The sequence below is a fragment of the Sceloporus occidentalis genome, unplaced genomic scaffold (assembly GCF_023333645.1).
Source record: "Sceloporus occidentalis isolate IW3139 unplaced genomic scaffold, rSceOcc1.0.p SCAF_19, whole genome shotgun sequence".
NCBI classification, from domain to species: domain Eukaryota; kingdom Metazoa; phylum Chordata; class Lepidosauria; order Squamata; family Phrynosomatidae; genus Sceloporus; species Sceloporus occidentalis.
In genome coordinates this window covers 9,326,080-9,350,442 of record NW_028316999.1, presented here as the reverse complement: position 1 = coordinate 9,350,442, position 24,363 = coordinate 9,326,080, and the positions used below count along the sequence as shown (strand labels likewise).

General features: G+C 38.4%; 1 protein-coding gene across 4 annotated transcripts in view; it reads left to right on the top strand.

The window, feature by feature from the left end:
- The window catches only part of B3GAT2 (beta-1,3-glucuronyltransferase 2), a 52,307-nt gene that overhangs the window by 21,999 nt on the left and 5,945 nt on the right, over positions 1 to 24,363 (top strand). For all 4 annotated transcript variants that reach the window (XM_089482584.1, XM_089482585.1, XM_089482583.1 and 1 more), the window contains one exon: positions 17,126 to 17,270. In XM_089482584.1, the coding sequence (XP_089338710.1) occupies positions 17,126 to 17,270 (145 nt within the window). The remainder of the gene's footprint in view (positions 1 to 17,125; positions 17,271 to 24,363) is intronic.

Here is a 24,363-nt window from a genome sequence, read left to right as displayed (position 1 = left end):
CAGCACTTACACACCCATGCTATCACACACACACTCATTCATTCATATACTCTCTCCTCCGCATATAAAATAAAAATAAAAAGACGGGATTTAAAGTCGCATTGCGACTTTATTCCAAATTCGGCAGGGGGCAACAGGGGGGGCAAGGATTAACCTAGGGGGGGCAATCCTTGCCCCCCTGTGCCGACGCCACTGGACAGAAGGGTGCCGAGTGGTTGCTGAAAACGACCGCTCGGCACCCCTTGGGCCCCCCTGACTGGCAGAACTCCAGGGCCTGGTCGCAGTCGCGACCCTTGCGACCCCGGTAGTTCCGCCACTGCACATATCCAGACCCAAGGCACAGGACACTGAATTCCCCTTTATACCTGCACTGCTATGTTCCCATGTGTTGTTTATTGAATCGATACCTGAACTAGAGGGTTTGTATATGTTATGTAGTTGATCTACATCTACTATACTGGTTTTGCATGTGTTATTCAGTTGATTTATACGGTACCTGGGGTATCTAGGGGTGTATGGGGAGAAAAAGAGAAGCATAACACAGTGAAGGTGGGGACAAACGGACTCTGGGGTGATGAAGGTGGGTGGCCCTGACTGCAGTCTCTGTATATCAATAATGAACTGATATACACTACAGCTTCTCTAACCTACCTCAGTAAATGTTCTGTACTACACTATAGAATTGACACTTGCAGTATGGCGGATGAGCTGTCACTGACTGTATCACAATCCAACTGTCATCAGTCTGTAACTCCGACTGACAAGTTAAAATGGTGCCGGCACACGTATTTGTCTATGTTTGTCCCACTTCCCAAGTGATGTTATGATGTGTTTAGAGCATTTGTTAAACAATCAGGGGATCTGTTTAATAATTCTATTTTATTATTTCATTAAATTCACAGATTTGCTTCAAACAGGACAATTTCAAACTGTGAACTTCAACATATTCAATAAAGGACTAGACAATAGTTTTTTTTCATGTTTATGGAATAAGAACTGGTGAAAATGGGGAAGCCAGTAAAAGGGAAAGAAGGGGATGTCTTTAAGGTAGTTTGCGTAGTTGCATTAGTCGCTCTACAGCAATCAAATTAACCCCACCCTTTGTATATACATAGAATTCACCTTAATTTGGACATGAAGTAAATAAAAGAGCTAGTAAACATACTATCACATGAAATAAATGTTGAAGAGGCAGTCACACATTTTCTTCAATGCTACATTTGCTTCAGTGGACTACCGCAGCTGACGAGCTCCGGCCATCACGGGCTCATTCCCTGAATCCAGTCAGGGTTGTTGGATACTTACCCATCCCTAGGGCCCTTTAAGCTACTTGCATGAAGCTCCATAGCAACCTAGACTGGCCCTGGTCTGTTTTCACAGACAACTGAATATCCTTCCCTAGTTACTGGAAAGACCAACAACCTGTTCATACTGTTAGCACAGATGATTATAAGACTAGCATGCTGACATAAACAAATAGGAATGGGTTGAGCTTCTAGAAGCACATTGTTTAATTGTTGCATACATCCATAATATTCAAATCAATAAATACTTCATTGTTGTTGGGAAAGTGCAGTCTAAAATGTATTAGGATATTTACTACAGTTGTCATTAATTCTCAAGGTTGTTGGAAAGTAATTCCCCAACTTGAATAGTTGGACTTCAACGTTATATGTGAAGCTCTGGTGGACAGGGTTTCTGTAACCAGCAATGGGAGATGAGGAAAGGTAAGTCTAGGTTAACGAAACAAAACAAGCATTACAGATATACTTATTACACCGATAGTAGTGTGTCCAATATTTTCAAACATATAAAGCTGTTATCAATCTGTTTTGTTAAGCCCATTGGTTAAAAATAACAAATCTCTAGCACTCTTATGTTTCCATTCAAAAGGAAAGCTATAACATTATTTATACATTCATGAGTTTATTACCATATTAATGAATTTCTTTTAAAATTTCTATCACTGCTATTTTTCCATTTCTGAAAAATAGAGACATTGGTATTCACTGGAAAATCATAATTATTTATCCATAATTATTTAAATGGCCTACTCACATTATCTCAAGCACTTTGAAGGCAGATCAGAAGCAGTACATTGTTAGGATTAGAACAGTTAATATAAAGTTAAAAATGCCTATAACGATTTAAAAAAAATAAATGTATTGCTCAGTTCTCGGGCATTTAGAGAGCTGGTTTTATAAGTTCCAGTAACTGTGTAAACGGTTAGGAAATAAGGCAATAATAAAATACATTTTTATTAATAACACACAAAAGGATAACATTAACTGAGGGGTAGGGTGACTCTAGGAACCATCACAGTCCCAAAATGCAGGAACCCCAAATCTGTTTCCAAGCTCTACAGTCTTTAGAGTCTCTTATGATTTGGGTAACGTGGCACTACTTACCAGGGCCCATAGTCTGTAGGAAGGAGGCTGGCACTCAGTCCCCTCCAGGAGCCCATGGCACGGAGGCTTCAGTGACATCGGACAGTCAAGCAATTCCAGCAAGCAGAAATGTTGTGTTGGGTAGCCAAAAAGAGTCAATCTGGAACAAAGTCAGAGGAGCCAAGGGGTTGAGACAAGAGCAAAGTCAATGTAGCAGACAGAAGGTCAGCAACTAGGTAGCAGTCCAAATAGGGGTAAGGGACAGGTGTTGGAATGGGAACAGGGAAGGGCATTGGCATTAGGACAGGAACAGAGTAACTTCACTGGGTGCTAGTTTGAATTTTAAGATGTTGAGGCAAGTATGAGTATCCAGAGTATCCAGAAGCTCTGCATAGTCGTGAAGCAACCTGGTTATGGAGCCAGAAAGTTTGTCTAGAAGGCTGGCCTAAGATAACAGAGCTAAAGCACATACAGATGACTAATATACAGCTGTCTAAAAATGTAAGAAAACTAGATTTCTGGTTTTAAAGGAGTAAACAATAGACATGTGCAAATGGGCCAAAAATTATTCAAACACATTTTTGTGCCCTGCCCATTTAGTTTGAACAAAAATTCAGGAGAGAAATTCATTTCCGGATGCCCATATTCAGTCTCTTCAAATTACAGCACTTTCGGAGATGTCCTCTCCCCGTTTGGAGGATCGGGAAGAGGATGTCACCAGACCACCACCATATTGACTTGAGTTCACTGTAGGGCAAAATGACAGCACTTTCGGTGACCTCCTCTCCCCCAGTTGGAGGATCGAGGAGAGGACTTCGGCGGAACCACCACCATTTTGACATATTGAGGTACCCACTGGGTTATGTCCACGAAGATACAGATGAAGATTGAAGATAGGGGAGAGATGAGAAGGGAGAAGATAAAAGATAGAAGGCAAATTATAATGGAGATGTGGAAGTGGTCAGCAGAGAAGACAGGGAAATATTCAGAGAGTGTGAGAGAGAGAGTGAACAAGAGTGTGTGAGTGAAGGTGGGCCCATGTATTTCAGACTTAAATGGTGAGCGTTTTGCAGTCCGATTCATGGGGGGGTCTGGCCTCATATTTGGGCATCGCACAAATCACAGAATTTACCAAAATCGGGCAAATTTCCAATTCGCACGAATATGAATGCACAAGTCTAGTAAAACGATATAATATTTTTAAAAACTTGTTTTTAATGTAATACTTATAATAAAAAAGGTGGAAGTCTCCCTTTAACTCTCACACAATGCAAGTAACGTAGAGATGTGTATGAATATTGCTGTTCATCTTCTCTGTTTCATAAAGTCACTATTCTGCCAATCTCAGTTCCAACAAATGAAAATTTCAATTAAAGGTCGCTTTGGTTTGAAAATGTGCATTCATTATCTATGAATGGAATAACATCAGCAGCTCAGGGATTAGCTGCAGATTCTGAAAACATAGCCAAGTAATATTCAGCTTCTTCTATTTTGCAGTACATTCTCTTGTCTCTTACAAATGGGTAAATGTTTTTTCATGGCTATGCACAATTGTTCTGTTTGCTGCTTTAGGAGCCGCAGAAAGGCTTAGAATGATCCTGTTTTATTCGAAAAAGCCTTGAATCACCTTCTGCCTTTTTAAGTAGCACCCTCCTGTTCTTCAGATTTTAGCTAACCATTCTCTCTTTCTCTCTCCGTCCTTGTCCTCACAATGGAGGGCTTTGCTCATCTTTATTTGGCAAAAAAACGAGGCCATAACATTATTCTTTGGAAAGTAAACCACGGACATACTTGTATTTCTGGGTGAATTAACTATTCAGCACATTCAAGTCAGATTAATTGTCTGGCTGTTTTTTCCTTGAACTCCAGTTTTATTTATTTGATTCCTACATTTGCTTGTTTTGTATATATAATGAGAAGGTTTTTTTCCAGCATTTTTTCCTCTGCATGTCAATCGGTTGATAGTGATATTTATAATGCATTCTTTAATATATAACAATGGCAAAATGACAAAACTACTCCTTTTTAAAACTTTCTCCCTTTTTGACAGATACAGGGCAGTACAACACAAATATATACTGTGTATGTGTGTGTATATATATATATATATATATATATATATATATATATATATATACAGATAAAGATATATGTATTCTATTAGCACTGTAAAAGAATGAAAAGGAAAAAAAAAGTCCTGTAGTCATGTGGACAGTTGCCTGACTCGTCTGAAGCAGCAAAAGTAAGGGCAGGCCCCCACAAAAGAACAAAAAGGAAGCAAAAAGTGCAACATTTTCCCTACCTTCTCTACTGACCACTTCTGCGCAGAACATAACCCGGTGGTAACTTCGGACAAAATGGCGGCGCTTTCGGTGACACATTCTTGTCAAAACTCTGTGCTGTATTTTGAAGTAATTAACATAATGACCATTACAGTGTTTCACTGATCCACCACCTCTTGAGGATTGACCACATGTTCTTAATGAGATGCAAGTGTGGGGAGTTTCCTGACCATGGACCCAAAATTTTGATGTTTTGTTCCTCGAGCCACTTAGTTATCACTTTTGCCTTACGGCAAGGTGCTCCATCATGCTGGAAAAGGCATTGTTCTTCACCAAATTGTTCTTGCATGGTTGGGAGATGTTGCTCTTGAAGGATGTGTTGGTATCATTCTTTATTCATGGCTGTGTTCCTAGGCAAAATTGTGAGTGAGACCACTCCCTTGGCTGAAAAGCAGCCCCACACATGAATGGTCTCAGGATGCTTTACTGTTGGCATGACACAGGACTTATGGCAGCACTCACCTTCAATGTTCCATCTAATTTTTCTTAGTTGGCGTGCGCAGAAAATTTCTCTTGTGCAAAAAGTTTTTTTTTTCTTTTTTTGGGGAAAAATTGTTGTGCGCACAATTTTTGGACATGTGCGCTCTCTAAAAAAGCTATGTGCGCGCGCACAAGCGCACAGCTTAGAGGGAACACTGCTCACCTTGTCTTCTCCGGGTAAGCTTTTTTCCAGATGCCATAAACAATCAGAGAGGGGATTCATCAGAGAAAATCACTTTACCCCAGTCCTCAGCAGTCCAATCCCTGTACCTTTTGCAGAATATCAATCTGTCCCTAATGTTTTTCCTGGAGAGAAGTGGCTTCTTTGCTGCCCTTCTTGACTAGGTCCAAAAGTCTTTGCCTCACTGTGTTCAACTTTAGAAGACGGCCCTGGCGCTTGCTGGACTTTTTTGGGCACCCTGCCGCGTACTTCACAACAATTGAACCTCTCTCCTTGGAAGTTCTTGATGATCCAATGGTTGACTTAGGTGAAATCATATTAGGAGCAATATCCTTGCCTGTGAAGCTATTTTTGTGCAAAGCAACGATGACAGCACCGGTTTCCTTGCAGGTAGCCATGGTTAACAGAGGAATAACAATGATTTTAAGCACCACCCTCCTTTTAAAGGTTCCAGTCTGTTATCCTAACTCAATCAGCATAACAGAGCGATCTCCAGCCTTGTCCACGTCAACACTCTCACCTGTGTTCACGAGAGAATCACTTACATGACGTCAGCTGGTCCTTTTGGGGCAGGGCTGAAATGGAGTGGAAATTATTTTTGGGATTAAGTTGAGGGACTTTGCAATTGATTGCAATTCGTCTGATCACTCTCCATAACATTCTGGAGTATATGCAAAATGCCATCATCTAAACTTAGACAGCAGACTTTGTGAAAATTAATATTTGTGTCATTCTCAAAACTTTTGGCCACGACTGTAGTTTGATGGATCACCTCATTGCGCATGTTTCTGGATAGTTTCCCCCTGCATTGGTCATGCTTCAGAGCATCCAGAGTCTTATACTCCACTACTGAAATAAATGAATAAAAATCCTGCTCCCAGTAAAAGTGGTACAGGTATAAAATTCAATTAAAATACAGGGTTAGATGGAAAACTATTACAAAAATAAGCATAGTCAATGATAAAATTGAGCTGAACCCCTTTAAAACATAGCATGTTTATCAATCATATGATCGATGTGTAATGTCAAACTTTAACCATCATATATTAATATTATATATTCTAGAATCGTATTATACCATGTGAAAATATTTTGTAGATCTTCAGTAGTGTAGAATGCCAAAATACAGACCTATATAAAAGACAATTCATGGTGCAACTGGATGAATAGATTAAAAATACTAAAAAAAATAATAATTAGATGAATGGAAATTGCAATTGTAGTTGGACACTGATATCCTTGTTTAAGAAAAGTAAAACAAATATATCTTTCTAAGAAGGTGAAGCATTTTGCAGTTATAAGTTGCCCTGAAATAAGCTTTAACACTTTCTAATTTGTATTCTATCTGCCTAATATCTAAGGGAAAACATTTCTATTTTCATTGAATTTATGTCCAAATAAATACATCTATCTTTCCGTTTGCTGTTAAGCAATTTCACTAACATGGCACTACCTTAGAATACACAACATTGCAGGTGTTATTGGATGAAGATGTAAATCAGTATTTTGTTTAATGTTCTAATTTGGAATACAAACATTGTTTATTTTGTGTGTATATATCTATATATATGTATATATATATATATATATATATATATATATATATACACATACACACACACCGCATAACCATCAGCTGGTTGGCATCTATCTTTTACGCAGAATATCTAATTTGTTCCTATAATGTTTTCATTTAGTGTGACCTTTCGTGGAAGGAACATGGTTAATAGTCATTCAATAACAGGTAACATAGCTACGGTCCACTTGTTCTCTTCACTAACCATGTTTAATAAGTACAAACCTTCCTACAGGAGACATGGACAATCACTTTCTAAGAAATATATTAGCAGTGACTAAAGTGGGGGATGCTGACACTTAGTTTACATTGCCTCATGCTGATTCCACAGAGAATCACCAGAGCTGCAGCAATTACCCTACAGCCTACATTCAACATAATTTCCTTTCCTCTCTGGAAGCTGCCACAGCCAATTTGGTAACTGAAACACCAAGAACTATGCCATGTTTGGGACTGCAGAAAACGCACATGTGATTGGAAGCATACGGCTATAAAAGCAGATGACAATAATTAATTAATAGTTAATAATGGCTAATAGTAATGCTAATAGTAATAGTTAATAATGGTTAATAGTAGCCCAAGAATCAGATGATCTATGGTACATTTTTCTCTTTCAACTGTTGTGACTAAAATTATCTGACATAATGCACTCTTATCTATGTTCTTCTGAATTAGAAGAACTGGAGGGTGTGAATAAAGATTTGGACAGCATCCGTAGAGGAGAGAAGTAGGTACAGATCCAAGAGGTTATATTGTTTTTATACACCAATCAGCCATAACATTATGACCACTGACAGCTGAAGTGAATAACACTGATAATTTTGTTATCTGCAGTAGCTAACTAAAGTGATCCAAGAAAGGAAAAGCAGTAAACCGATGGCAGGGTCATGGGCATCCAAGGCTTATTGATGCACGTGGGGATGAAGTTTGGCCCGTGTGGTCAAATCCATCAGATGTGCTACTGTAGCTCAAATTGCTGAAACCGTTAATGTTGGTTCTGATAGAAAGGTGTCAGAACACAAAGTGCATCACAATTTGTTGTGGATTGGGCCACTTAGCTGCAGACCAGTCAGGATACCCATGCTGACCCCTGACAGAAAGTGCCTAAAATGGCACGTGAGCATAAGAACTGGACCAAAGAGCAATGGAAGAAGGTGGCCTGGTCTGATGAATCACTTTTTCTTTTACATCACTTGGATAGCTGGGTACATTGCCTGGAGAACACATGGCACCAGGATGCATCCATGGATAAACCACCTAGCAACTTACAGGGCTTAATGAATCTGCTGCTATCATCTTGGTGCAACATACCACATCACATCTTCAGAGGTCCATTCTTTTGATGGGCTGTACCCACTTCTAAACAACAGTCTCTCATAATCATTAAACCACTAACTAAAGAAGCATTGAGCGGCCCATACCTGATAAACACTGAATCTCTTACAAAACAACATCATTTTACATGTACTTATAGGAACCACTAATTATATCAATGGCACGCTGTGCTCATTTATGTTCAAATGCTCCTTATATGGGTAGAAATACATTGTGCTGCTTTACAATTTATTTATAATTTATATCCTCATGACAACCATTAAATCTGTGTATTTCAACATGTTCCTTAGAATATTTTTCCACTTTGTAAAATGTCAGAGGTAGCCTCTACAGTAAAGTAGGTCTAAATACAATTAAAATATCTGCAAGTAGAAAGATGATGGGGGTCGGGCATATGATATTGTAACCAATGCAATATGTGACATACTTGAATGCCTCACATGATATAGATAGATCTGAGGTTATAGGCTAACATGCATGTTAATAACTGGTGAAGTATACCAGAAACTGAAATACAGACTGTCTGTAATTTTAAAGTAGATTACTTCAGTAGGGACTTTTTCCATCAGGGGAGATCATAGTGGATGCTAAGTCTAAAAATGTAGAATATTAAAAGATCTTTACAAATCTAGGATGTAGTTAAGGCTATCCAGGGACAGGACAATGGAGCCTGGCTGTGATCCATGGATCTGCAAGTTAACTATACAATGAGGATTTGTGCTTATACACAGGCTGATTTATTGTGGTAATTTAAGTATTTAGATATACAATATAGTGAGTGAACAGAAGAAAAAATTAAATCAATATTTGGTGGGGCCACCCTTTTTTTTAAAAAAAAACAGAGTCAACGTTTCTAGGTACACTTGCAAAAAGTCAGGGATTCTGTTGATAGTATATAGATATATCTATATCTATATATACTATTTGGACAAAAGTAATGGGACACCTGACCACTGCACCAACAGGGACTTTGATGACATTGCATTCTAAATGCATAGACATTAATATGTAGTTGGTCCCCACTTTGCAGCTATAACAGTTTCTATTCTTCTGGGAAGACTTTCCATAAGATTGTGGAGTGTTTCTGTGGGACATTTTGCCCATTCATCCAGTAGCACATTTGTGAGGTTAGACACAGATGTTGCAATGCTTCGAACGTTGCAGGAACAGTTTGGGGAAGGCCCTTTTCTATTCCAGCATGACTGTGCCCCAGTGCACAAAGCATAGTCCATGAAGACATGGTTGGATGAGTTTGGTCTGGAACAACTTGGCCCGCACAGAGCCCTGACCTCATCCCCATGGAACACCTTTGGGATGAGCTGGAACAGAGATTGCGAGCCAGGCCTTCTCGTCCAACATCGGTGCCTGACCTCACAAATGCTCCACTAGATGAATAGGCATAAAATCCCACAGAAACACTCCAAAATCTTGTGAAAAGCCTCTCCAAAAGAGAAGAAGCTGTAAAGGTGGGCCAGCTAGATATTACAGTCCCTGTTGGTGTAATGGCCAGGTGTTTGTTCATATAGTATTTGTGTTTTTATATATATATAAGGTGTGTGTATGTGTGCGTGTTAAATAAGCATCAAAAAGATTATGTACGCTGCCTAATTGATTTACAGGTTGGGCTGCTTTAACTCCAGTTTTTCTGCAGGCATCAGTATAGAACCAGACCCGACTAGAAGCATTTTCCCTAAGGATTTCTGGTTGAAAGTAAGAGGGGGGAAGTCTTTCTAGATGGTAATAGCTCCTGGCAATGTTGTGTGGGATTCCGTGGCAGAGATTACAAGGCTCTGTATACTTGGCCCCAATTTCTGGAAATAACTCTCCACACTTTGCTTTGCAGTCTCACAAACTGACTGAGTGACACAAAGTCTGACCCTATTTTACAGCTATGCTGCAGTATGGATAATAAATCGTCAGTACAGCTCTGCGCTGAGACATAGCTGATGTAAATAAACTTCCAAGAAGTATACGTTAGATAAGGTAATAAAGATTGAAAGGGTGGACTGTGGCATTAATGTGTACAGTTTGTCACCTTGCGATTTGATTTAATATTTTCCCTTTTGCACTGCTTTAGTCATGTTCAGAAATAATGACTTTCTATGTGCCATAGCCCATGTCCTGATATTTATTGTGATGTAGTTATTTGTCAGGAATTATCAAAAGGACTATCAGGAGAGCAAACGGCTCTTCCGCTTTTGGGAAGAAGGTAGGGTAAACCCTTCATCTGTTAAAGATGAAATGGAATTTAGTAGTTAGCTACACATTTTATTGGACCTATGTATCCATAGAGTAAAGTGTAAAATCATTAATACCTTGAAGACCTCAGAAGTCCCTCAATCTTGCAGAACTTTCCTTAGGTGTCCCAAGAGCTGCACACTCCATGGTCCACAATATTAGACCAGACAGCTGAGAGTCTATAAAATTGTAGTTATACCTTTAAAGAGCAAATAGGAACATAAACTTCCTGCCATCTAATAGTAAGAATATTTGCAACATATTTATTACAAACCACACATTCTATTACCATGTCACCTTTTCTTTTCATAAATTCAATTCATTAATATATTTTTAGAGCGCAAAGACCATGATATATAATTATATTAATGATATATTTTCATACATTTTGTGCCTTGTACCATCCTTTTTTGTTGTTTTTATTTTTTAATTGGGTTACAATACGTTATATAACATGATTTGTCTGATGATCTACATTTTTTCTAAAAAAAACAAAAACAGACATTGCTGTTAAAGAAAATGAAAAAATGTAAATCTCCTTAATTGGCTTTTTAATAATACTCAGAGAAATGTTAACGCAATGAAAAATATTCTTTGCTTTCCTGCTCTGAAAACGTAATGTGCACAAGTATGCGCTGCCAAAATAATCTCAACAAAATATGAAAAATCTTAATTTTGTTTATCAAACATACTTTGTTAACACATTTTATTTAACACACATACTAAATAAAACAACATATGATTAAGGGAAACATTGTCATATTTTAATTATCAAAACAAAAGAAAATGGAAGAGAAGGAGGGAAAAAAGGGGGCAACAAACAAGGGAATTTCTGGAAAAATTGGTTAAGAAAAAAAAAAAGGTGAAGTTTCTGATCATAGTGTCCATCGGATCCCCCTCGGCCCTTGCACAGTCCCATCTAATGTTTTGTATACCATATCAACCTATCTATCATTTGGTACAGGGAAATCACAGAGAGCCAGGGGTAGGAGGCACCTGGAAAATTGCTCAATGTTTCCAAAAACCCTTTGAAGTGTGTGTAGGAGAGGGGGTTCATTTATTCATGTAAGCAGAAATAGGACTATTTTCCTGCATGCTGGCAAGCTGATCTAACGATTGATCACCAGACAGCATGCAGGGATTATTGTTTTTCCACTGGTTACCCTGGAAACTGACAGTGACACTAAATTGCCAGTTCCCCCAGTGCTCATAAAGAAAATAATCGTTTTGTATACAGGGCATCATCAAGTAAATCAGAAGGGTTTGGCAATAAGAGTCTGTAACATATCTGCGGTATCCCTGCAAATGGTGTTCTAGGCGCTTGCAGACATTTCAGCCCTGAGCTATGCTGTATAGAAAATTTAGAGATAAATAAGAGCACCGAAACTGCTTTGATGTTTTTTTTATAGCGCAAATAGCCCCATTTTGGCACGTAACTAACGTGCCAATCTAAATTCTAACCTTACTTACTTGTTTCTATGAAATGACAGCAGATTGAGTCAATTCTCACTACAACCAAATAAAATTCACCGTATGTCTAATCCAGAAGAATCTATCAATGCATAACTGTGCATGATATTTCTGATCCACACTGTGCAATGAATTCCTACAATAAAAAGAACAAAACGACAGAGAACAGATGTCCCACTAGAAATAAAGAAACAGTTCTGTTGTATTTCAGATTGTCTACTCTTTTTTTTTTCTTTCTTGATGAATACGTAATATAACATCTTAGGTTTACACAGTACAGAGAGTGTTACCTTCTTAATATGTCACCATGTAATGTTTGTCTTTTATAATAGTGTTACTTTAATATGAGCACTGATCATCTGGTAGACATAAACAAAATTGTAAAATAATTAAAGTATTATACTGATTTCCATTACGCAATACTGAACATATGCACCTTATCAGTAATATTACTATTATATGTGTAACATTAGCCTTGCCAGGTCAGTTTAAGTCAACTACATTTTACTCAAACATTAGGAAAACCTATTGAACATATTTCTAGCACAACAAAAAAGGAGCACGTACTACATACCCTATATGGCACGTTTAAAAATGTTATCGAATATTATTAATAATGTTATTGTAGTAATCTTTTGTTTTGGTCTGGTTGGAGTAATCAATCTCTGTAATTGGAGCAAAAGCGGGTCTTGATAGAACATTAAAACATATTAAAGGCATGTCACTGTTGGAATTACCAGTCATGTTGGTCGAGGGAAGCTGCAATCTTACAGCACTTGCTGCACTATGAATAGATAATGCCCAACATTGGGAGGAGACAGAGTCAATGCTTTCGGTGTTGATTGGGATCTCTTCATAGAGATGAGATGTATAGAGGTTGTGGAGGTGTTGCATTTGTATTTTGATACCTGGGAAGATGAAGGAAGGAAGAAAGGGAGGAAGGAAGGAGAGAGGGAGAGAGAGAGAGAAGTATTTTTGGCACATCTTTTTAATCACATTCATATGCATGTGTATTTATAATTTTACTTGTCAGTTTTTTTGTGTTTTCTTTGGGTTGTCGTGTGACTATACATCCAACTGTATATATTATGTGCATGTAAATAAGATACAAGTTATTGGCTGCACTCCCAAATGACCTGTAATAATGGCATACAATCTTGGCCTTTTATTAAAAACATAATAGAGAAATGCGAAATGAAACCTAAGAAATGATTTATATGCCTAGTACATCATCCAAAACTGATTACAGCAATTTATATTACAACTTCAACAATGTATCTTCTTGATGTGCATTGACTCACTGAACAATCAAGATCAATCCAATTAATTGCTGAGGTGGACAGTTTGACAGCCAATGTTCCGGAAAATGATTTGGCTTCATCAGCATACACCTGGCCCGAAATGTTCATTTTAGGAGATCAAATATATATTAGAAGATATTAGCACAATGTGTTTCATAGAGTTTAAATTAAAAATCTTTGTCCAATTAGACCATTTAAAAAAAAAAGGGGAGAAAGAGTATTTTGGATCTGCAATCAAACCAATTAATGAGCTTTACAAAAATGGACAAATCTTCATTGTGTTCGATTCATTCGGCTAAGGCAATTACTGAATTGTTCCACCAAGCTTAAAGTCATTATGCCCTTATGAGACATGTACTTGGTGAGCCTATAGGCGTATAGCATGAGGGCAAAGCCATATGAGAGGAACAATTACTTTGAATCTACTATATAAGTTTCTGAGGTTGTTGAGATATATGCTGTATCATGAAACCTCTGGTTTATTAACGAATAAAGGAATAGATGATAAAGAATGATGCAAGAGCCTGACAGATCATCTGCTCCCTCTTCAGGATGAGATGGTCAAGTGGTGTTCGTCTTTGCTTTATCATGTGTGTGTGTGCCCAATCCTTTGGTAGCTTTTATTCTGTATATTTATCTTTCTTTATCTCTCATTCTGTGTCAGCGACATAGGATCGGTGGTGTATTCTGGCCTTGACCGAGAAAGGCCTAGGGCGGCAGGTCCAGCTCCTCTGCCACAAAACAGGCATCCTATCGTCCGACTCGCACTCATGAGTTATCAGGTTCCCTGCAGCACCAGTTCAGCCGTTTACACTATATAGCTCTGAAAAGAGGGCTTATTATGAGTTAGCAATAGCACTAGCTTTTTACATTCTAACTGCAATTGATGGAACTTTCATCTGGAAAAAGTCATGTTGGCCCTCGCATAAGATAAACCTGTCCTTCCTAATGCATTTTTTTCATATCTCTTTGCATACAGCTCCCTACAGCAACCACGTTTTACCATAAATAATAATGTACATTTATCCGTTGTTTTTGTGCCTGGCCCCAAAAAAAGATTTCACTTTCTCGATTTCGCAATATGTTTTATTCCGTACCTCAATGTCAGTCTATAGCTTCATGTAACAAAGAGTTGGAAAAGTCCTACCACTGAATACATCTCAGTTTATGTCTTGGGCTTCTATTGTGTGTACTGTCTGCTTGAATTTATATTGATTGCTTTTGATTGATCCGTTTCTCAAGATTTTTCACAGAGACTGAAAACATTAAAAAAACATATCTTCAAAAGAGAAAATCAGTCTGAAACGTTCCTGGAAATTCTATCAGCAAAACATGAATGAACACCTGAGAAGTGTTTTATGTTGGGAAGTCAGTTTATTCCTTTGCTTTCCTGTTAGCTTTCACATTCCTAACCATTTTCAGTCTTCCCAGTCGCTGTACTGATAACACTGGAACACACATCTGTCTTCCTTCTGGCTAACTAAATATATACAACTCACTTGAACATATTATTGTTTTCACTTAGATATTTGCCCTCTCTTCCTAGATCCTTTTTATAAAATCATTACTTGTGATGCTGTGGCCAGTGCCATATTCTAGCTTCAGCGGACAAGCCCAGGAGGCAAATCACCAGTCCTCCCGGTTCACCACGGCTCAACAAACAGGTTACAAGGGAGACCTGATCTCCCCAATTAAGAGATATCAGGGTTGTAAATGCAAGCTTCTTCTTCTGTGTTGTATCGTTTGCATTACATGTATTTATTTAGCGCCAGCAGATTCCTACAATCCTACAATTAAAGTCAGTAGGATAAATTTAAAATCACAAACAATTGCATGTTGTATGCTTCTGGAAAGAGGAGAGTTTTCAGAGAGCTTTTGCAATTTGCATATAAGGGAGACAATCCGACAAAACCGGAAAGGGAATTCCAGAGAAGGGGTACAACACGGGTGAAATCTTGGATTGGGAGTGAGAAGAGGTAATGATGGTAGAAGGAAGGCGAAGGTCATGAGAGGAACAAAGAGAGCAGTTAGCAGCATATTTGGATAGGAGGGTAGAGATAGGTTGTTGTGGGAAATTAGTGTCCCCATTCAGTACTGAAAAAATAGTATACTGAAGTTCATCACAACAAAATCAGTAAATTGTATATCCGTAAAGCTGGGAGAGACTATATGTGTACACATTCCATGTGCGTTTAGTCTACATGGATTGGGCAAACAGAAAATTCTTAGAGGCCGATATTGTTGGGATTCTGTTTTTGTTGATTGTGTTTGTAAATGACCCCGAAAAGACATTATACACCAGTGCATCTTGCTATTCACATCATCAATCTTCTTGGAGACCACTTAATTAAAAGTGAAGGTAGTTTGTTCACTAAAACCTACATTCAGACCGAATAAAGGACCTTTCCTTCAAATATCTTTCAATACATTAACTGACAAATTAAAATCGCAAAAGCAGAATCCAATCTTTGCAAAACTCTTGCATTCTTTGAACACATTGCGAGAGTGTTTTGTTGTATTTCTAATGCATCCATAATTAATACACATCAATATCACTAATGCATAATGCATTATCACTAGAGACTGCAAGATAATTAACTCACTGAGTCCTGGATAGGAAGCATTATTTAAAAGAATTGTGCCCTGCTCATGTATTCAAAAGGTTTTAGACTGTACAACATTTCAGTTTGTGGCAGCGATCCGATTAAGATGCATAAAAAATTAGCTGTTTGTCAAATGCCATACACTATAAATATTGCTACTTTTGTGTTTAACACAATACTCAACTACCAATTCTGCAGCACCAACAAAGCATCTACATTTACAGAACGCACACAGAAAATGCATGAAATTCTTATGATATAATTTGATTTTGCCTCACCTGCTCTTATATTGGTCATTTATCATTGTCTACTGGTGCCCTGGCATTTATACAGATTATGTTATTTATGAACCTCCTTGAAGACAGATTTAGGAGATAAGATAAATGCCTCGCTCTTATGAAGTTACTCTAAAAACACTCATTAACCCCTTTACATTGCTTGCATTGGGAAATGAGAAAGCTATATTAAAAATTATGGTTTATGCCAAAAAGGAACACTTACATTACTATATCATTATTATTATTATTATTATTATTAATACATAGCGTTCCTATAAAATACATAGATCAAAATAGAGTGGCAATAAATAATTATCCATACATATAGTCATATATTCCATGATAGCAAAATAAATATCTAATGCATACAGTGCTAAACTGTTAACTGCTAAAGCAATTTCATATACATTTTGTAAATAAAGGCACTAAAGAAGTTATGTAAAAAAAAAAACACGGTGAAAAGTTTAAAGACGTCTTATCACTATACCAATGGTATGGTTTTGCTGATTGGATCATTCTCTTGGTTGCTATGGTAATAAGACCCTGTTTCAAACCGTGTATCAGAATCTTTTTCCCACATTGCCCTTTTTCTGGTGTTACTCTTTTATGTTTACATGGAGACAAATTATCATGATTGATGTTTGCAACAAGTTTATACATCTCCACAATATGTACTAAACCTTTGATCTATCTGCGTACTTACAACATTGACACTCAGGTTTGAACAGCTCAATTTCAAGGATATGTTATTTGAACACATGAGTGTCAGCAAATAGTTCACCAAACCTCATAAATTCACATGCATTCTTGTGGAACCTGGCTTATTGTCTGTGATGTGATGATGTTATTTATGCATTTTGTTTTGTTATAAACTATTGTTTATACCTTATGATAACTGAATATGATCATATCGGCTCTTTTTGTCTCTAACTAGATGCGCACAACACAAAAGGTCTCTGTATGGCCAGTGGGGCTTGTGGGAGGACGTCGCTATGAACGGCCCATTGTTGAGAATGGAAAAGTGGTGGGCTGGTACACCGGATGGAGAGCAGATAGACCCTTTGCTATTGACATGGCAGGTAAGTCAAAAATTAGGATGGTGGTAACATACTAAGAAGCCCAGTGGTCAGTTAGCATGTCGTCTTGCATCCCTCTTGTATTTACAACTTGTAAATTACCTGTCGGTTAATGAATCCACAAGTGGTTTTCTGACCTCACATCAACTCAATTCTCCTGCAGTCGAGTGTGCGCAATTTGAGTGTTTTTCGCAAGTGCACATACAAGCTGGCATTAGTCAATTTACAAATTAAACTTTAGTCAATTTTGTTTAGTTTTTGGCTGCCAACTCACAAGCCTTTGCTGCTTAGTGAATAAAATGTACACAAATTTTTATTAGATTAATGCTTTATGGAGCAAAGGCTCTTGTCATTTTTTTAATTACCAAAAGACTGCTGAGTGTTTGAAGACGTTTGCTCACTGACTTTTTCACTTGCGTAGCATTGATTGCACCAGAAAATCTAATCGAGAGCATGTGCACTGAGATTCAGCAATGGTGCCGGACATCTAGAAATAGATGTCTACTGACTGGGTCACTCCTCTAACAAAACTAGGGTCCAGATGTCCTTCTGTTGAAGACAGCACTCAATATGACTTTTTTCACTGTGGCAGGAACGTGGCCTCAGGTGGTATTGATTTAACAACAACCACATTTGCTCATTAACCAAAAGAACAAATTGGCCAACTGCTAGACCTAATCTTTCTAGCTTTTATATCTGCACCATATTGTTTCCAGATGCTTTGTTCTCTGGGCAGAAAGTGATGTTTGGCATTGTCCTATCCTTGCCTAAGTTTGCCCAGTCTGGTTTAGTTCACCCCCCTCCATTGCAGGAGAGCTCCTAGACAGCTTCCCTGAGATGTCCCCAGCTATGAATGCTACCAAAAAAAGGCGGCAACTTTCAGCCCTTTGCAAATATATATTGCAATATACTGTAGCTGGAACAGTATTTTTCAGTATTGTATAACACGATAACAATGAAAGTTGCAAATGGATGAAGCTTGAATTCTAAGACTTGAGGGGAAATTAGTGATATACGTCGTTGGTAGATGAAAAGCTTCAAAATGTATCTCATCAATCTTAAAGCCTAAGGTTAAGCCTTCTCTCTGTCTTAATCCTGCGGTTGGATGATTTTTTGCACACACACTACCTAGCCAAAAAGTGTTTTTCCGGTCCTTGAAATTCATGCTGTGTGATTCACACACAGTTGTTCCCAAATGCCTTATAACATCTCAGCTCTTTTAAATGCAAAGAGATATCATATTTCTGCAAAAGTACCGCAGTCAACCAAACACATCTATCTACCTGAGAGGCTGTTTTCCGGTTGTATTTCTTTTCTGCTCTCTCTTAAGAGTCTTTCAAATGAATCATTTCATACTTGAGATTTATAAATGAAACACTTAGCAACTAATGAAAATAATGAATAAAGTTACCCTAGAATAGTCAGGAGATGGAAGGAATTTCTATTATTCTAGTGCTGGCTAATGGATATCCATGTACCCACATTTGTGTGAACCTTGGCCACATCACTTGTATTTCATGCTACAAGCCTTTGTAATAAATCATTTCATGCTTCAGATTTCTAAATGAAATACTTGAAGGTTGATGAAAATAATGACTAAGGCTAGCAAAAGCCTGGAAATTAGACATTGTGCAACGCCCAGCAAAGAACTGGCAACAGAATGCATCACCCTACTGTAACATTTCAAGTGAGGAATGATTGATGACGGATGCATAAATGATTAATTTAAAGTTTGCAGATATTATACAGTATGGGCAATTGGACATTTCTGGAAACTGCAAGGTATTAACTGTCTGAGTACTGTAGATGATGACTAATACAGTGAACGTCACTGGTCCTATGAGGGTCAAACATCTAGCAGATCATGATGCCCAACTGACCTACGCATTTTTCCCTTTTCCATTTCAAGAAAAGTGTAAGACTATTCTTTTAGAGAAATAATTTTATGGACCTCCAGACCAAAAGGATTTTTATTTGAAAATGCTTGGCAAATTGCACAATTCCCAATCCACAAGCCACCTTTACTCTGAATATGGCATGCAAGATTTTGAGTGGCAGAATGATGCCTGCCGGATATAACTTAGAGGGCCTTTGTGCAAAGATCAGAAGAAAGACCACAGTAAAATGATGTTGCACTTACCTAGCTGATTTGAGCCACAGCTATTCTCAATGAAGAGGTCAAGGGAGAGAGCTACTTCATGACGTTTATTCTAAACAGTCATTGATCTAGAAATGTATGAACATTTCTGGGAATTTTGTATTTTTTTGGATAAAACAAAAAAACAAATACAATACAACTGTGTTAATGATGTCCCTTTAAAAAGCTTTTTGTACATTCAGTACAAAATAAAAACACAAACACACAGTGGATGTGAACATGATTTATAAGTGTACTTTTCCATGGATAATTATTCATCAGTGTCTTCTGCTCAGTAGGTGTTATGGCTGCAACGTTCCATTTAAAATAACAGAATTTGTCTCTGGCCTCTATCACACAAGACCTTAATTGATTGAGAATCAGTAAAAAGTTTCCACAAGTTGAAGGAAATTAACCTTCAGTTCCTGTTTTGTCCCATGTGGATACAGTGAGTGTTGCCTTACCAAGAAGCCATGTGCTGTCCAAAATAAAGCCAACAACGTGTGGCGTATGTAATGACATTGGTCTCTGTTTGCCACATCCAGAGCCAGTATAGTTTCCTCAGTTCAACAGATATGTGATCACATTTTCATTTCCAAGAGATGATTCTAATGGCTAATTTTGGTGAATGTCTGAAAAAAAGTTTTTTTACAAATATATTATATATATATATTGTTATACCTAAAGAGCATCACATCTCAGAAGCACTTGTGGCTGTGGCATAGCCTGTCTTAGGAAGGCAGGTCTGGGGACGGTATACAAGCCTCTACAGTACCACCACCCAACAGATTTCATTAGAAGCACAGCCAGATGGCATTACTTGATAGATATTTTACTTTGTGATTGGGTAAGCCATTTAGAAGAAAACTTTATTTGCAAATATTTCTAAACATCTTCTGCTTTTGATATACACATTATTTGACTTTTAGGGCACATGCATACCCACCAAATATTCTGAGCTTCTAGAAAGGAGGGATATCAGGGGAGCTAAGATAGTGTATTTATGTTGGTCCCAGAAAAAGTTATTTTGAAAATATAAAGCTAGTCACAACAGCATCCTTATGAGCAGATCAGCAGAGGGGCTAATTGAGCATTTGCTACATGTTTTCTGCAGTGTACTTTAAATATTTGTCTACACAGTACATCATAAATACAGTACGAAGGCACACTTGGTGCATAAGCCCCCGCCATTGCATCAGGGTATTTGCAAAGACACAGACATACTCCTTTCAAAGTTCTTGACACGAGCATATGCCAGCCCCTGAATCTGTGACCACTGTGCTGATGTGTTAAATATTCCCTGATGTACGCGTTATGGATTTTCTTTACTTGCTTAAGATGAGCAGTGACCCCAGGACCTTGAAACTTTAAGCTATTGCATTTTGTGGCCATTAATTAATCAAGTTTATGTAAAAAAATCAATTAACAAATGACTCCCAACAATAGGTGACATGGAAAGTCTGTAAATACAAGATTGTGGTGCTTATAATTGTTATATAAGTTCGGAGGTATTTAAAAAAAAAAAAAAAAAGGTAAAGCATATAAACTTGATAGCATTGTTCCACAATTGGTGATCAGTGGACTGATGGGACACTTTCTTATTCTTAATAATCTGGACCTTCAAACCAAAGTTCTGAAAGTCATGCTGCCCTCTATATTAAAATGTAAGCCAGCATTGCTCTAAATCATGAGAGGTTTGGAGGCTCCTGCAGTATTCATGCCTGATGAAGCCTGAAATATGCATCTGGACATGTCTATGTACTTTGCTATGGTACAAAATGTAAATTTTCTGTTATGTTGAACTAGATCAAACACAATGAACAACCCACAATGCATAATATACTGTGCAAATGCTGTTTTTTGAGAGCTGAGTATTTTTTAAGGTACCTTTCATCATGAATTTCAGGTCACCAGCCTTGGAATTTATCTTACGGTAGACATTATGGCCAGATTTCTGACCTATTGAAATCCAATTAATAAAACATTTTACAGTGATTTAAAAGAAAAATTTAATAAAATGAATAGTAGTGAGAAAAATAGCCAAAGTGCATTCTGGTTAAAATATCAAAATATATTATAAATTATGTCAGTCTTAGCCCAAGGCAGCTGCCTGAATTAGGGTGGCACCATGCAATGACATAATATTCCTAAACAGGTAGGTCTGAAGTGGTGAGCTCCTTTGTTAGAGGTGGATTGGCTATTGGGATGAAAATACCTTTCTCCCTCTTTCCATCCTCGATCCGTCTCTTTGCGATGTTTAGTGGGTATGAGTGTATCACATGAGCGTATGTTCTACAGCCCCCATTTGGCCATATCAAATGATGACAGGTATGTAAGGGTTTGTTGTCCCTTTAAGGAGAAATCCCACCACCCTACTTAACATTGTTTTACATAAAGCAATGCAAGTAAAACATTCTTCGTGATTTCTATTAAAGCCTCATGGTTATTATTTACTTACCTTTATGTTACACTAACCAATAATTATTTTGCATTCTTAAAACTTCTCCTCGCAAACTGGAAGACTCCTGGAGCTCAGAACACTGCCATGATCAAATCACATAAATACATTTTTTTTGATGAACAGGCTACACTAAAGAGCCTTAATTTGGGCAATATATAGCTCCAGGCATGAGGCTTTTGGTGCCAGCAAAGAATGTCACTAACCCATTTAGTCTGAAGTCTGCCGGGGAGAGGTGACACTGGAATGATATAAAGAAAGAAGACATAGTAGCCTGTATACACCGATGGAAACCTTAATCTATGGTTTTTAGCACACCGTGTCACCTAACAGCTACCTAGAGAGCACGCATTACTAGGCACGCTACTGATTATGAATCTATGCCACCATGGGGGGGGGGGGGGGGGGTTTGACTTTATAGATCACTTCCATTGTTATTTTAAAGGTAATTTTTTTAAGACTGGTCCATTTAAATCTAATGTTAAATTTTTGGAATTGGAAATCTGTGTCTTGCTGGGGATTACTCCAAGGGATTATGGATACAAAAAAAAAGTTGAAAATGACCATAGTGAAGACCTTGCCATATGTATTAGCAAACTGCCAGCAGAGCTTTGAAAACCTGTATTGAACTAGTAGTCAATCTTGAAATGTAATGGAAGTTACTGTTCACTGCATGGTGCCCTTCTGGTGTCACATCTGATACATCATCTGCTCATCGCCGGATAGTTGTGTGTATTGTGAGCGAGAAGCAGATTTCTGGAGGCAACCTGGGTGCTGTTCTCCAGCATGGATGTTCATTGGAGATCTATAACAATTAACATTTGCCTCTGGTTCTTCCTAATTAGCAACTAACCACATAATATACGAGTCTACGTGCATGTGGAACCAAGAGAGAGAACATAGATCCCTCTCCTTATGCACTGTGTTGACATTCTAAGAAGAAAAACCTAGCAAAACATGTTTTTTTGTACTTCTGTGAAAAAATGCCCTGCGTTATACCTTGGTCCCTGGATACTTAACAGAATGGTATCCTTCAGAACGGTATCGCCCCTTCTTCCCCGCTTGCAGGTTTATGTATTAGCAAACCACTTACTTACTCACAATTTGATCAGATACGAATATATTCCTTGGTATCAAAATTAGCCAAATATATTTAAAATTGACAAACACTCAACATTTTGGACTTTTGTCTGTATCTGTAACATTTAGTGCACATTGGCATGTTACTAGCAACTCATAATCAAGGTCAGGATAAGAAACCTTTGGTATTGATGCAAACCTGATCGAACCATAATCACATTACTATGTGTACAAATCTAGGCCCTGGTTTAAGAATGTGATATGGACCCACTGCCATGAAAAAATATATATAATTATGTGACTTTTATGTGTGAAAAACCACCTCAGACTAGTAAAACCCTTCCTCATGCAACAAAACAAACACACCAGTACCTGAATAATGTGCGTTAAAGGCCCCCTCCAGCCATCATAATATGCACGTTTATATTATATACACTCAGTAGCGTACCTAGTGGGGTTGGGGGGGGGGCCGTCCGCACCGGGTGCCGCTCATCAGGGGGGTGCCAACTTGTTGTTTACAGTTGACATACAGTTTACAAATTGGTGCAATAAATATTCTTGCCAACATAATTTTGTAGATGTCTTTACATTTGGGGGGGGTGCCACTTACAGGATCCGCCCCGGGTGCCAAATACTCTAGGAACGCCCCTGTATACACTGCTCAAAAAAATAAAGGGAACACTTAAACAACACAATGTAACTCGAAGTCAATCACACTTCTGTGAAATCACACTGTCCACTCAGGAAGCAACACTGATGGACAATCAATTTCACATGCTGTTGTGCAAATGGAACAGACAACAGGTGGAAATTATAGGCAATTAGCAAGACACCCCCAATAAACAAGTGGTTCTGCAGGTGGTGACCACAGACCACTTTTCAGTTCCTATGCTTCCTGGCTGATGTTTTCGTCACTTTTGACTAGTGGTAGCATGAGTCGGAGTCTACAACCCACACAAGTGGCTCAGGTAGTGCAGCTCATCCAGGATGGCACATCAATGCGAGCTGTGGCAAGAAGGTTTGCTGTGTCTGTCAGCGTAGTGTCCAGAGCATGGAGGCGCTACCAGGAGACAGGCCGGTACATCAGGAGACGTGGAGGAGGCCGTAGGAGGGCAACAACCCAGCAGAAGGACCGCTACCTCCGCCTTTGTGCAAGGAGGAGCAGGAGGAGCACTGCCAGAGCCCTGCAAAATGACCTCCAGCAGGCCACAATTGTGCATGTGTCCACTCAAACGGTCAGAAACAGACTCCATGAGGGTGGTATGAGGGCCCAACGTCCACAGGTGGGGGTTGTGCTTACAGCCCAACACCATGCAGGACGTTTGGCATTTGCCAGAGATCACCAGGATTGGCATATTCGCCCTGGTGCCCTGTGCTCTTCACAGATGAAAGCAGGTTCACACTGAGCACATGTGACAGAC